The following is a 15298-nucleotide window of genomic DNA, read 5'->3' on the forward strand; positions in this document are numbered from 1 at the left end:
TGTCTTTCCCCCCCCGTGACAGGTGTTGTGGTAACCGTGTCACAGAGAGAAGCACGCGGTGAAGTGGTACCTGACACTCCTTTAAAGCCTTAAGGACTCTCGTGTTGCGCCAACGACCACCACGTTCAAACCAACGAGTTACATTGAACCTCATTGGAACAGCCATTCTTCGTAGCGACACGGAGCAGCACGTCACGTCAGGTTTCTGCATCTGTCGGATCTAGGGCCTCCCCACAGAACGTTCTAGTCTGGTTATCCACAGGTAAGTGGGCCAGTTCAGTGGGTTAGCATGTGTTAGCATTGTGCACTTGCACTGATGGCTGGAGACTCAAGTGGACGGGCGCTCTCTCGCAGTGCTGCGAAAGCTGCCGTCCGATTGGGTTTTCCCGACTCTTACCCCGAAACACTCAATTATTTAATTGTCCCTTAAATCTAAAACGAGTCATTTGTCTAATCGGTGCTTTCCTCGTCTGACGTCCTCAAATGACAGAGGAACGGGAAGAGAGAGGGTGTTGTCGAAGGGCCGTCTCATCATCTTACCCAGGAAAATTATGCCTTCGGATTTCAAGCAACTGAGGATGGGGGTGAGCATGAGAAAAGTCCAATCAAAAGTTCAATTATGTAAATGGAGATGTGGAGTGGTGGGAACCACGGCGGCGAGAGACAAAAGGCTGGAACCGGAGAGGAGAGCGAGTGTACCGTGGAAAATGCACATTAACATACAAAGGAAATATCGCATTACTGTTGTAATCGCGTCGGGGAGAAGCCCTTTTCCAAGGAGTTTTGTGTGTGTGTGTGTCTGTGTGTATGTGTGTGTGTGTGTAGTTTATGTTATGAGTGCGCAAGAGCGTGTCTGTGGGAGCTGGGAGGGAAGTCATAAGTGTGTGCGGCGGGTAAGATTGCGTTAAGATCAGAGGCCATGGCAAACTGATTAGGTTCTAATGTGTTCACCCAGGGAGGAGGGATAGACCCAAGTTAGAACCTGAGTCCAGCAAAGTTATTGGTTTAGCATAACCTGCTGAACCTGAATCTGATAGCATTGGATAGGCATAAGAAACGTCTCTGCATTAAAGCCATGTTTGTTTTTATTTGGGTGCAGCATAGACAAAGTAACATATTGTTTCACTAAGGTGTAAGACTGGTACTAGCGCTAGAGTGTGTGGGTGTGAGTGAGAGAGAGAGAGAGAGAGAGAGAGAGAGAGAGTGTGAGAGAGAGAGAGAGTGTGATGGAGTGAACTACAGAAAATGCATATCCCATGTAGAACAGCGCCTTCTGGCCAAGTAAGCGAACCTCACGGCGTTTGGCTCCTTAGACGTAATATGCTAAATCTGAAACCAGTATCATTTCACCCAATACAAGCCTGCTCCACAGGCGTAGCCATGCAAAACAGCACAAATGGGATGTGGGGGGCTTTCAAAAAAATATGAAAAAAGAATATGGGAAAAAAAAACTTTCTTTCTCTGCGACACCAAATAAAATCTGAAATAAAATTTGGAGGAGGCAAAGACAAAGGGGCCGTGTGTGCCAGTGTGCTGCGCTCGCTCTCTGAACGTGTAGCACGGGCCGTAATGCCATGTAAGCACTGGCTTTAGCTTGTCAGAGAGGAGGTGGCAGCATTACCCACACTCACGCCTGTGCAAATTAGCTTTGGCTGCAAAAAAAAAGGCAGAAGGGGAGTGGGATGTGTGAGCGAGAGTGTGTGTGTGTGTGTGTGTGTGTGTGTGTTTGGCAATATGGAGGTTGGAATCCTGTTAGGACAAACAACACCAGCACCAGCAGCAGCAGCAGCAGCAGCAGCAGCAGCTCCACTTTCACCGTGCAAGAGGAAAACATGGCATCTTCCCGCCTTCTAAACAAAAGAAGAACCTCACACTGGGTTTTTGGAAAACATCTTAACTAGGATACAGAACATCCCTCTAGGCCCTCCAGCTCCCATCTCCTCTGCTTGCAAATGAGAAGGTTTTACGATGCCCTCCGTCACACACCTCCCCTCGTAAATCTATAGCACATTAATCTCCTTTAACTGCAGTCTTCCAACAAACAAATTAGGGGTGCGGAGGGTTCAGTGATGGGGCCCGGGATAACGGAGGCGTTTTATCCATTTATCTAAGGCTGCTGCGGGGAGAAAACTCATTAAGAGGGACTACTGGAATTATATGCTCGGCAGGTAAAGAGGATGGGAGCGTGGAGGGCCTCCGACCACCCCGGTCGACCGCCATTGTTTGGCGTGGCGTGGACTTACCTATGTGATGGGGGGGGGCGATAGCGCAAAAGCCAATTATAATGAACATAATTACAAAGTCACCCCTGGTGACGCCGGGGCCTGATCAGAATACGCGTGCATCATCAGAGAGGGCTGAGGAGGAGGTGCAGGGAGAGGCATCCTGCTGGGATGCTACATGTTACTAGGTTAGAATGGGGGGGGGGGGGGGGGGGGGGGGGGGGGGAAACAAAGTGACCTCATTTAATCACACATTTAAGTGCATTCGAGTACGTACTTTTATCCATCTACAATTGTCTTTGTTCGAGAGTCCCATTGGCTGCATGATCTCCAGGGGTTGCCTGATCAGTAGACATAAAACACGTGTTGTGGGGGGAGGGGGGTTGGTTTACGTCCTGATAACATAGCATTCCTCCATCCGCTAGATCTCCAATTTGTTCTGTGACTACACAAAAGATTACGGGCGAATCCCATTCCTCTGTCTCGCCCCAGCCCCTTACCCCTTCCCCTTGGTTTTGGTCGAAGGGTAGGGCTATGGGGAAGGGATAGGGTTCCTTAAGAAGCCATGAGGAGAGCTTTTCAGAGGACAACAGGACCAAGTTGTTTGATATGGGACGGTGAACACACACACACCTGCATGCCGGCACAGTCCCCTTCCCTGAAGAGGGACAGCAGGGAGGAGTGGGGGTTCCAGCTGGGGGGGAGGGGGGGGGGGCTTCATAACGAGGTAATTAAAACCTTATCATTCTTCCACTCTTTCTCCCTCTCTCATCCACACGCACACCGCACCTAATTTGACAGACAAATCACTCGGACTCATTTGTGCCGCGGTTTTTGCCGTTGTCTATATGGAGGTGGAGGGGTGATTGGGATAATTTAATTACAATGTGACAGTTGCCACTTCAAGTTGGGGGAGGCGGGGTCATTTCAGATTTTGACGGGATGTGTTTGCGTAGGGCAGTCCCAGCTTTATAGTGCTCGGGAGGTGGTATTGATTGGTGGGTGGCATTAGAAGGACTTGACCCCCCCCCCCCCTCCCACCTCTTTCAACCCACCAAACCAAGGGTTTACCCCCTCCCATTCAAACACACACACACAGGTATGAGCGGCTGGGGAAGATTAGGACCAGATTAAGCTAAAGTTACTCCATCCGTCCGCCATGTCATTCAAACCCCTCAACTGCCTGGCCGATGTGTACAGGGTACGAGGGTGGGTGTGGGGGGGGTTTTCTCCACAAAGCACCTTACTGACCATCATCATAAACCCCATTAGTCTGGCATACTCTCTCCAAGCGACTCTCATAGCAAATCCCTTCTAGCTAGACATCAAACATCGAAGGATTAGCAATCCCCCCCCACCCACCTTAAATTAGCGTCCGGGGAAACCTCCCTTTAACTTAAACAGGTCCCTTGGTTTTTAGTATTTTTTTGAAAGATTACAACTTGATTTGTTTTCATTTTGCTCTTTTGATTTTTGGGACTTGGTATCTCTCTGACGCTTTCAGTCTCTGTCCGTGTCTCCTCCTGCCGCTCCAGAACCGTTTGTGAGGTAATCCCCGGCAGATAAAACTAAGGAGGACTTAACCACAGGAAGATTACAAGAGAGGCGCTTTGCAGATGCCTTTTACACCGGTCGGCATGGGTATTGGAGACAGAACAAGAGTTCTTAACTCATGAACTTCACACGCACCCACTGAGGTGGTGTCGTATAGCGATATTGGCTATTACTGTAACTACATCAAACAACCTCGTTCAGGGTCGCACCACACACACGTATACAACACATGTGAAACAGGGACAAATACACCCAAAGAAAAGGAAGCGTTATATTTGTATCAATGGAAAACCTGCAACCTTAGAAGAAAGATAAAGTCTTTGAGCTTTGTTACAAAATGTATCCCAAAGGGCGAGACTTTGGCCACAACAATGTAGAAATACTTCGACCCAAGGGGAAAATGGCAACGCTTAACCTGTAAGGAAAGTTCAGAAGAAGAACCAAGACAACCATAAGGACTAGCTGAGTTTCATGTGTAAGACCCACCTAAAAGGACTTTAAATCACCTTCAGTATGGACTGACCTTTGTATCTATGGGTCATTTGAGGTAGTATCAACATTTTACCCCGGCAGCTGCAACTACCGACAGTCAAAGGACCCAAGTGAGGGGATCAGCTGTTCTTTGGAGAGAAACACCTTTTAAAATGTTTCAAAAAGACTTTTGCCAACTTCATATCTCTGTGGGAATTTAAAGCAAGTTGGATCGATGGATTAAGGGAGTGGGGCAGGGCTGTCCAATACTGCCTCACCAGTTTCACCACTGGTTCACGATATCCGTTCTTAGAACCCGCATCTGAACCCTTAACTTGAACCCACAGGACTCTTAACTTAAACCATGACCCTCTAGGACAGTGGTTCCCAACCCTGGTCTTCAGGGCACCCCTGTCCTGCATGTTTTAGATGTTTCCCTGCTCCAACACACCTGATTCAAATGAATGGGTCGCTATGGAGCTCTGCCGAAGCCTGCTTATGACCATTCATTTGTATCAGGTGTGTTGGAGCAGGAAAACATCTAAAACATGCAGGACAAGGGTGCCCTGAGGACCAGGGTTGGGAACCACTGCTCTCGGACACAGAGCTGAAAACATCTGTATGGTAATAGTAGCATTTTTGTTGCATGGTCATCTTAAAAGCAAGAATCCCCCTTCGACAGTTGTGCCCTCCAGGGCAGCCCTGGACAAATTGTGACCTGCGGCCTTGAGGATATCTACTCAGGTATGGATCTCCTTCCTCTCTCCCACCAGCTCCAATATCACCAAGCTCCCACAGAACGAGATAGTAAAAAAAAAATCAGGGGGGGGGGGGGGGGGGGACATGGACAGAGGGCCCGTGAGGGGAGTTCTTATTCACCCTACCCCTTAACCCTGAGGATTATTCTTCTAATATTACAGCTTATGGAGAGGCTGAAGGGGCCAATGAGGTGCACGGAGGGACTTCAATGCCCCAGTATCATGTCTCTTAATGGGGAGACTCATGAGCGGCCTGCCCTGCCTGGCCCTTAGCCATACCCATGATCACTAACCTGAATCCCTCGCTGACCTTCACCCACACATAGGTTTAATGGCTGGTATTCTGTAAATACACTAGACCCTTTTACCTTTGGGTATCAGTGTGTTGTAGCATAGTCCATGTTGCTGAGCGGTTGGAAACCATTCAAGATAAACCTGAGCTAATCACAATCGCTAAACGCGTCAGCCGCTTTGTAGTCAGTTAGCCGAGTGAACACACACAAAACAAGAGGTTGGAGCTGAGGGAGGGCAGTATGTTTGGAAAGAAGGAAAATTAAGCATATATGGGGAAAGAGGGGGAGTAGAAATGAGGATACACAGAGAACATTTGATCAGGAAGAAGAAGTTAAAAAAAACAAAAAAATGAAATGACAGAATTAAACGAAAAGAAGAAACAGGAGGACAGAAGAAGTGAAAAGGACAAGGGCAGAGAATAGGACTGGTGGCAGCGCTATTCTCTCAGGGTCCCCCCCCCAACCTCCAAAAGCACTCCTCCATCTTCTCATACGAGATCCGACGACTACACAATGTCAGAACCGCGGGCTTTCACCGCTAACCCCGCTGAAAGCTAATTAAGAAATATCGCAGCCTTCTGCGAACTCAATTAAATAATGTTAATTTATTTTAATTTCAATTTACACACAGGCCGCGCTGCGGAAGGGCCCTGAAAACAAAGACAGGAATGAAAGGACCATGCTGGCCTTTGCCTCCCCCTGTGTGTGTGCGCTCTCAGCTCCTCTGAAACTCCATTTAATTTGGCCCCTTTGAATCACAGAACCCTTTTATTGGAGGCAAAAAAAGAAACATACATTTCCTGTTGTTTCACTTTGCCACCTCTTTAGAGGACGAGACCTGTGTGTGTGTGTGTGTGTGTGTGTGTGTGTGTACTATAAACGAAGTGAGTGCTAGGGCCACGACTAGAGCAAAATGTTTGTGCCTCAAGCTAAAGATCTAGGTTCCAACACAAAAAAAGCTCTTTCTCAAAAACATTTATGTAAATATGAAGAGAATTTATAACAAAGTGAGGAAAAACTTCGCGACTCAGACTTTTCCCCCCCTGACGTCAGCGGCCTTCAAACTTTTTCCTCATATGAAAATAAGGCAAATAATACACCAAGCGGAAACTTGATGAAAATCCAAAGATCAGATGCATGTAAGTGTAGAGCATCTTGACTGAAACAGAGGAGGAGGAGATGCGTCAGATGGAGAGGGCAAGTGGAGGAACGGCGAGGAGGACTAGGGATCACTGGAGGGCAGGGAGGGTGAAATCGCCTCCGGGGGGAGATGGACTGAATCGGGACAGGCGTACCGTACGACCCCATACCGTGGAAACTTCCTCTGTTCATTTAAATTAATCCTTCAGACGTTTTTTTTCCCCATCCTTCCATAGATAGATGCAAAACTTGAACTCAATGCACCCCAAGAACCTCCTATTTCACACTGCAACGACACAGGAAGAGGAGGCTAAGGAAAAATGATATGGGGAGCAGAAATATCTGGAATCAATTCATTTATGATGCCAGATGATTTTATCTGTCCAATGTCCTAAGCATGGAATAAAGGGAGCCATCCATATTCCTGACAGGTTTGGTACATGTGGCATTTCTACTAATGCCACTGCCAGACATATCTGTAAGAAAAATGAAATCCTTTAAGCATAATGGGTAAAAGTTGGTTCAAGTGGGATCGGGTATAAGTTTGGCTGAGTTCTCTGCCATTGGGATAGCAGTCGTGGTGAGTTGGTGGGTTGGCACCAAGCATCCTACGGTCCATTTACCTGTCGTCCATCACCATTGGGTTTTGCAGAGGGGTAAACTTGACCAAAAACAAGAACGGTTATACTTTTTGCAGACATTTAATAGACAGGTTATGAAGTAGATGCGCCAACGGGCGTAGTTGTTTCCCTGTCTTCCCGGAGCCCCTCCCTATCTGCGCCACAGAATCCCTAAATGAGTCACAGGAATCGTGGCGGTTCAGATGAGGCTGCAAATCATTGCTATTGGACACGGCGACTTCCCCTGTCTCCAATTGAATGTAAATCGCTTTTGGAAAAGCTCTATATAAATCTAATCCATTATGTCTTATAGGACGTGTAGCTAACTGAATGAAGGCACACCATGTGTCCTAGATGTCCTGATTTGATACAGTCTGGTGTTGAAGTAGCGGCTGTAATGCAATGACAGGGACAATGTAGCATAAATAAACCATTATTCCAACAATGTCCTTGCCCACTGAATATAGGATTTATGCAAAGACGGGGGGGGGGGGGGGGGGGGGGGGGGGAAACAAAAACAGAAATGACTTCAGCTAAGCCTAAGTCAAATTATTCTGTGATCTATTTCAAACCTAACTGATATATGTAAAATGAGACATTGTAATCCGTTTTAGAGGGCAAGACTTGATTTTAACAGACCAGAATTGGATTTTTCGGAACCTTCAGGCAAAGTTGTAAATGCAAATGTATATGGTGTGGCATTTGCTATGTTTCAATTTCAGATTCCCATTTCAAGATAAACACTCCCGTCTTTATCTTGGGCTGACACCCCTCTCATCGCCATCGACAGTTTAAAAATGGAATATATCCACACAGACACCCACGGTTAACAGAGTTGGGAGATGGGGTTAATATAGCAAACCTATATTTGACACAAGGCCTTGGGCATCCTGTAACCTGCAGTAGTGTGTGCACACACACCTAACTATACTACCTTGACATTTGAAGTGAAATGTGTTGGTGCCTTCTCGACCCAGAGTGGGAATGTCTCCCCCTCTTAATCCTCTTTGACCACATATGTTCAGAGGTCATCTCACTGCCAACACATGGGTGTGGGTGTGTGTGTGTGTGTGTGTGTGTGTGTGTGTGTGTGTGTGTGTGTGTGTGTGTGTGTGTGTGTGAGAGTGAGTGAGTGAGTGAGTGAGTGAGAGAGAGAGAGACAGTGTGAGAGAGAGAAATAAAGATGTGGGGCTTAGTGTGAATGGAATAGAAAACTATTCAACACCTCCGTGTGTCAGCAAACATGGCTCACTTTTTACACCAAATCTCTCCCCAGCATTCTCTCGCATTTTTTTCTTCTTCCTCACCCCATCACCCCCCCCCCCCCCCTCCCCCCACAACACACACCACCCTAGCTCCAGAGGCAGTGGGCTGCTCCTGGCGGAGTGCGGCCCACCACAGGCCACTGGCTCTGGGTAATTAAACTGGTTTAGTCCCCCTCACCCATGGTCACACGCAACTGCAGCTGGGTGATAAAGCCACAGTGCCATAATTACATACGGCCACCATTACCACCCAGCTGCACTAAAACAGCCATCCAGCCAGCTGGGGTGGGAAGGTGTTTGTGAATAGGGACGGTGTGTGTGTGTTTATATTAGTTTGACAGTGAAAGTATATGGTTAACATATGAGACATCTCTGCCTGTGTTGCATTTACTGTATGAGTGTGTGTGTGTGTTTGTACACACACTGTAGAGGGGTTCGACCCCCTTGTGATCACTGTGCTGGAATTAAGCCCCCAGTGTTTAAGCCCCACATATGCTCACTGCCTCCTGACACATTCACACACACACACACCCCCCCCATAACCCCCCTGCCCCCACCCAATCATTCCCCGCCACTGGGCTGGCTCCTCCTGTGACTGTGTGTGACCATCACCCATTTAATTACACTCCCCATGATTGACCTAATTTCAATAAATAAATAAATAAATATGGGAACCCACCAACCCCGATAAACAAATACCTATATTCAAATGGGGAGGCTTTACTGATGCATACAGAATGGTCGAGGGAGATGGAATTTTAGGGGTGAAAGGGAGATAATGTAAGGGCCACTGGACACGGACACACAGTCACACAGTCACAGAGCGGACAGAATTAAAACAACACACACACACACACAGGCAATAATGTATGGAGATATTAACTCAACATCAGACACACACACACCTTTATAAAAAAATAAAAGAAACCCACATCCATCACACCCCAGTAATCTCAAAGTACCCCAAAGAGTAAAAAAATAAAATTTTCGTGGACATAGTTCCCACCAGGTAATCCCTTCTTGGATATCCTCTTACCTTGGGGGAGGAGGAGGCCAGCTCCCTCCCTACCAGGGCTGCCACCGGGATGGGCCCTCCAGGCTGGGCTCTCTGCCTGTCTGCTGCCCCCGTCCTGGGTTTGGGGGCTGGGGCCCCAGGGCTAAGGCTGGGTGGCAGGGGGGCTCGTCTCTTCTGGTTCCCCCCTGCCTCCTGGGAAGGGGAGGGACCACCGACAGAGGGCAGGACTGGGCTGGAGGTCCTCGGCTCGTAGAACGGGTTGGACCTGGTAGAAGGAGAGGAGGGGGGGGGGGGGGGGAGAAAGAAAGAAAGAAAGAAAGAGAGGAAATGAGGAGTATGCGACAGGAGGGAGGAAGAGATTGAGAGAAAGACGTGGGGAAAGGGAAGGGTGGTGACGACAGAAGGGTTACAAGGCAGTCGGATGTTTGGGGGAAAAGTCTTCTCGAAAAAGCCTGTGCTTTTGGCTTCACGAACGAAACCAGAGGGCTCATCCACACAAGGCTGATGTGCACGTACACGACACACAAACAATCACGTCTGTGCGTGGGGGGAAACACAAGACACAGGTGCTGTGCACTGGGGTCAGAGCTCAGTGACCTCATATCCTCGCTGGCTAAGCAGGACCACTGACAGACGCATACACGGACACAGAACCCCTTATCTCTACACGGGCCTTGCCTCAGGCCTTAAACAGACCATGTCAAGTAACTCACTTAACGCCACACACACAAACCCCTCCCCTCCCAATGCACACACACCTCTCTCTCTCTTGCCTCCGCGCACACACACACACACACACACAATGGAGTGAAAGCTTGACTGACTTGGTATCGGACTGAAAGACAAGGTTAGGGCCACTCGGTGTCTATCGGGGCCCCACAGAGAGAAAGAAGCAGGGGAAAGAATAGCAAGGCTGGCCTCGCAAGGTCTGGCACTGGTCTTTAGAAACCTTCACCAGCTAAAAGACACGTGAATGGAGCCAGTCACAACACGAGGGTGCCCTCTTGAACCCTTCTCACAGGAGGAACTACTCCTGACTCGGAGGCAAGGGCGAAAAATGCCCGATACTCAATGACCCGCCAGTCTGTCGGACCCTAGAAATGGAACAGGGTTGTTTTGTTAGTGGGGCTTCGCGAGACACGGACGAGCCTCGAAAATGGACTGTGCTGCTCCCCTTGCACGTTCCTTAACCATGAAATCAATGTTAAGAGTTTGACTTGGGCTGGTTGTTGACGTTTCTCACACTATAGCGCTCCTGGAGATCCTAGTAACCCCCCCCCCCCGCCCCCCCCATCCTTCTACTCCAAAATGGCAGGTTTGACAAACAGTTCATCAACGGTGAGTGGTGATGTAGCGTTTTGGAGGATGACTGAGGGATGTGGGGACAAAGACAAAGACTGTGGGGGGGGGGGGGGGGGGGGGGCGCGAGGTGAAAGAATGCAGACAAACAACAGACTCCTTGTTTCTGTTGAAAGACCTCCCTCAGCACTACACTCATGAAGCTTGGGGTGGGGGGGGGGGGGGGGGGGGCTGAGGGGGCTGAGGTGAGGGCTACAAGAGTCCCTCAGGGTCTCTCCCTTAGGTCCTTAGCAGCAGCTCGGGTGCCAGTGTATGTCATAGTCAGCCATTAAGCTCATATGCTTGCATCCAGGCTAACATTTCATTGTTACATTCGCAGTGCAGCAGCGGTCCTATTAGACACGTGTACAGCGGCAGCCAATCACGTGTCTCGTCACACTCCCTCACAGGAGCCGACGCACCCACTACTTACTCGTCCAGCTCGTCCTCATCGTTCCGTGACATGTCGGCGTAGAGGTACTTGCTCATGTCCACCGGCCGGACCCCCTTCCTCTGTCTGGGTTTGGGGGGCTCCGGCTCTGGCTGGGGGTCCTGGTCCGGCTCCTCAAAGGGGTTCCCCGATTGTGTGAGTGGTGGGGTGCACGTGTCAGGCTCGTCTGGGTCATTGAAAGGGTTGGATAGGTCTTCGTCGTAGTAAGATTTGTCCTCCTCTCTGGGTTTAGGAGTGGGCTGGCTGGGGGGGTCTGGGGGAAGGAGGGGGAGATGTACATCAGTGCTGTTGAGAAAAACTATTGTGGCGCGCTTAGAGCCCTGGCTTTCCAGAACACACGTCGCTTACATTTGGCAAGACTGTTAACTGGGTACACCGTAGTTGAGGCTTTTCTATCAGCTTAACAGGGGTGGTTGGTACATACCTTCGTCATCAGGGTCCCCAAAAGGGTTGAGATGGTTGGGCTCGTGAGGGTCATCCTCGGGTTCTTCGAAGGGATTGGTGCTCATGGCAGAGGGCGTGTCCTGATCCTCGTCCTCCAGGAAGTTCAACTTGCTAATTAGCTCTGTCGCCACAGTTCCCGGGATATCGTTGACCAAACAAAAAAAAATGCAGGGAGAGAAAGTGAGCACAACTCATGGAGAAGGGGACTGCAGCGAACATCAAAAGACCGACACAACCACCCCACGATGAAAAAGGAACCACAATGGATCAAAACACAGAAAAGTAAATAAATATCTGCACTTTGGAGTGAACCTCGGGTATGAAGTTTGCTTGTTTTCTAGAACGTCCCTTCTTCACCAACAGACTTTGCCCCAGTACTCTTCACTGCACAAACCGGTTGGGCTAACTTGGGTGTCCAAAGGAAGCATTCCAAGAAGATTTACAGGATGTTACCGAGTTGCCGTTGGAAACCTCTGGCGTTGCCTTGGGGTTACCATGGAGTTCTTCGTTAGGCAGAAGGAGGCTCATCCTCTTCATCATCATCAATGTAAGGGCTTGACTGCATGTGTGTGTGTGTGTGTGTGTGTGTGTGACCATCCAAACAGTCTTAAAAAAAAAAGCGTAGGACAGAAACGGCCAAATCTTGTGTGTGTCGCTAAACACAACGTGCGACTCTGAAGTCAGTGTGTTGTGTGCCGCTAAGCGCTGTGCCCAGAACGAGTGAGGGAGTACGAACGTGTCTTTACGATCATAAGCAGCAGAAGTGTTGGAAGGTGATAAGAGGTGTGTGGCATTTCTCCTCTCCTCGCGGCCAGCACATTCTTATCCATATGAGGCCACCGGTACCATCATGAGTGCCAACACGGGTGAGTGTGTGCAAACATTCTTTCACTGCTAGAGGTGAAGTACGACTTTTACTTGTTATAGGTCTACTACTATAATATGCTCCTATACTTTACACTTGTACTTGACTATTTCCAGTAGGGTTTGTGTGAAGAGCTGACATGACTTGTCAGTAAGAGTGTTATCCTTACCCATGCTCCGCAAGGGTCAAAGAAAGAGCTTAGAATAAAATGGACAAAGTGTAACCAAAAGGGTTTTTAGTCAACATCATAGATTGGGTTCACTACAAATGCAGATGTCGAGACATTTAGGGGGTGGGGTGTGGTTCAGGGTTTTGGGGAGACCACGATGGAGAAAAAACAACATAAGGACAGAGAACCACATTCTGGACACCAAACCATATTGACTAGGAACACTGAGATCATACACCAAAACAACAGCACAACACTGGAGGGGGAGGGGAGGGGGGCATGGAAGGAGAGGGAAAGGGGTGGCAAGAGAAAGAAGGAGTATTAAAGGAGCGTGGAAGATGGATATAGAGAGTAATGGTTTAAGAGAGGGAAAAGGGAGGGAGAACAAGAGCTATTTAGAGAGAGAAGAGAGAAAACGAGAGAGAGAGAGACAGAGAGTGACAGAGAGAGAGAGAGAGAGAGAGAGAGAGAGAGAGAGAGAGAGAGAGAGAGAGAGAGAGAGAGAGAGAGAGAGAAGTCAGGGGGTGAGGAGGAAAAGAAAGGGAGGAGAAGGGGTTGAAAGCTCAAAAAAGGACCTTCGGAGGAAGCGGCAGATTTAGCGGGCGCTTTATGTGCTCGCTTTGGGCCGTCATCGAACTCCCCATGAAAGCAGCTGAGGGCATTCAACTGGTTTACAATCTCTGTAAACAAGAAGGCCAAGGACGGGAGGAAGAGGTAGGAGATGAGCACAGCGAAATAACACCTAAACAGAGTACACACACTTGCACAGACGCAACACACACTCAGACGTGTGTGTGTCGGTGTGAGAGAGCTTACGTGTATACGTCAAGGCATAGAGACGGGACATACATTTCACGGCGCATGGTTTGATTAGCATTAGCAATGCTAACGCTAAATAGCCGCGTGCCGAGCAAGCTTGCTAGTTCCTCTAGGTAGCAAGCCTCGTGGGTGAGTTAGTGTGGGGTATAGCGGTAAGGTTTTAACACAAAGACACCCCTTAATGCATATGACAAGTCAAGCATTGATGTAGGAGCCCACTGTATATAGATGAGAAGAAAGGGGGGGGGGGGCATTGGGCTTGGGACATGGGGCTTAATGTGAAGAGCCTATGCTTGCTGAAGGTGGATTAAGCAAAGCAGGCCACAGCGGGGCCATACATTAGACCCCAGCATGAGGCGCCCTGAGCATGTATGGAACAGCAGCCAGCAAACTGTCAACTCTCCACACACGGAGAGGGAGGTGAACACGGGATGGAGAAATGAGGAAAGCTGACTTAGCATAATTTGACATTCAAGAAGTCAAAATGGAGGCTAAGCTGCAGATAAAGTGCTGCCCACAAACAAGACCAAACCAAAATAAAGTAGATAAGAGCAGCTAATGAAAACGTAGTGCTCCGCATCAGACAATTAGTGCAGCGGCCATTTTTCTCACGGTAAACATGTGACCACATGATTATCTTCATTTGCATCACATTAGGAAAATACATCTTTAAATAACTCCCTGAATGTTTACTTATCAACATTTGACTACCTGAATATCATCTGTATCTCGAGAAACCTAGTAAATATATTTAGCATACAGAGTGAGACTCATGACGAGACAAGTCCAGCATGTTAGGGCCACGCCCAACCTGCCTCGACCACGTCCGACACGCCTCCTACCAAGGAGGTCACCCGTCTGTCCAGAATACCCAACACCTTCACTTCTCCAAACCCACTGGAAGGGAAGATCAAACCTGATTCTCCCCATGTGATACATGTGGAGGAGGAGGAGGCGAGGAGGAGGGAAGCAGGGAAGCAGAGAGAGACTGGATCCCTGGGGGATCCGGGAGAGCGGTGGTGCAGTCCTCACCTGTGATCTTGGCGGCCTTCTCCTCCTGGTTGACCCGGTTCTCCTCGTCCTCGTCGTTCTCCTCTTCAAAGTCGTCCAGGTTGCCAATGTCGGCTTGTTTCATGCTCATCAGGCTGGCCAAGCTCTGCATGTCCTCATCACTGGGGGAGGGGGGAACGTGACATTTCTTTTTATGAATGTGTGGGACAAATAAAGGCTTTGCCTTTGCATTTTTTCAATCAAAAATGTGACACCTATTAGCATGGTAGGAATGATGGCCGTTTGGTAGACACTGTAACAGAACACACCTCCACCCCTTTTACATAAGAAAATACTGTGCAATTAATGCTGATGTTCACTGTGAATTGTGTGTGTGTGTGTGTGTGGGGAGGGCGGGGGGTCATCCAGCTCATCCTTCTTCCTCCATGTCCAGATAAAAGGTTGGCCCGAAAATAAGTCTTGAGGCCTAGTCAAGAGTTGAGGTAACATCTCCCTCCCCTTCTCCTTCCTCCCCTCAGCAGATCTAACCATTTCATCTCAGTCTCCTACAAGAATGCACTGTTTTTCTCTTTCTTCTGGGTCTCCCCCCCCCCCCCCCCCATCTCCTCTCCCCCCACCCTCTCTCTCCAGCTTCTTCTTCTGTCTTCTTTCATGTTGTCAGCCCAGACACAGAAGCCTATTTGAACTGACGTGATGGAGTTTGTTTGTGTGTGGCAGACATCATTCCTACTAAGGTTAAGAGGGGTTACACGCTTTCGCTCCAATCACGCACTCCACAACAAAGCCCTCTGTAAACTAGCTATTGAGTGCGTGTGTGTTTGTGTGATGCAAGTTAATGAAAAGTTAGCTTTATCCAGTTAGAA

General features: G+C 48.7%; 1 protein-coding gene across 1 annotated transcript in view; it reads right to left on the bottom strand.

Annotated features, from left to right (window-relative positions):
• ehbp1 (EH domain binding protein 1) overlaps positions 1-15298 on the bottom strand; it is an 81372-nt gene that overhangs the window by 30408 nt on the left and 35666 nt on the right. Inside the window, exons 7-13 of the mRNA XM_047029374.1 lie at positions 14457-14596; positions 13181-13285; positions 11552-11692; positions 11110-11380; positions 9267-9603; positions 9058-9113; positions 4393-4640 (exon numbers count right to left, since the gene is read on the bottom strand). Coding sequence (XP_046885330.1) covers positions 4393-4640; positions 9058-9113; positions 9267-9603; positions 11110-11380; positions 11552-11692; positions 13181-13285; positions 14457-14596 — 1298 coding nt within the window. The remainder of the gene's footprint in view (positions 1-4392; positions 4641-9057; positions 9114-9266; positions 9604-11109; positions 11381-11551; positions 11693-13180; positions 13286-14456; positions 14597-15298) is intronic.

The sequence above is a fragment of the Hypomesus transpacificus genome, chromosome 11 (assembly GCF_021917145.1).
Source record: "Hypomesus transpacificus isolate Combined female chromosome 11, fHypTra1, whole genome shotgun sequence".
Classification (NCBI taxonomy): Eukaryota; Metazoa; Chordata; class Actinopteri; order Osmeriformes; family Osmeridae; genus Hypomesus; species Hypomesus transpacificus.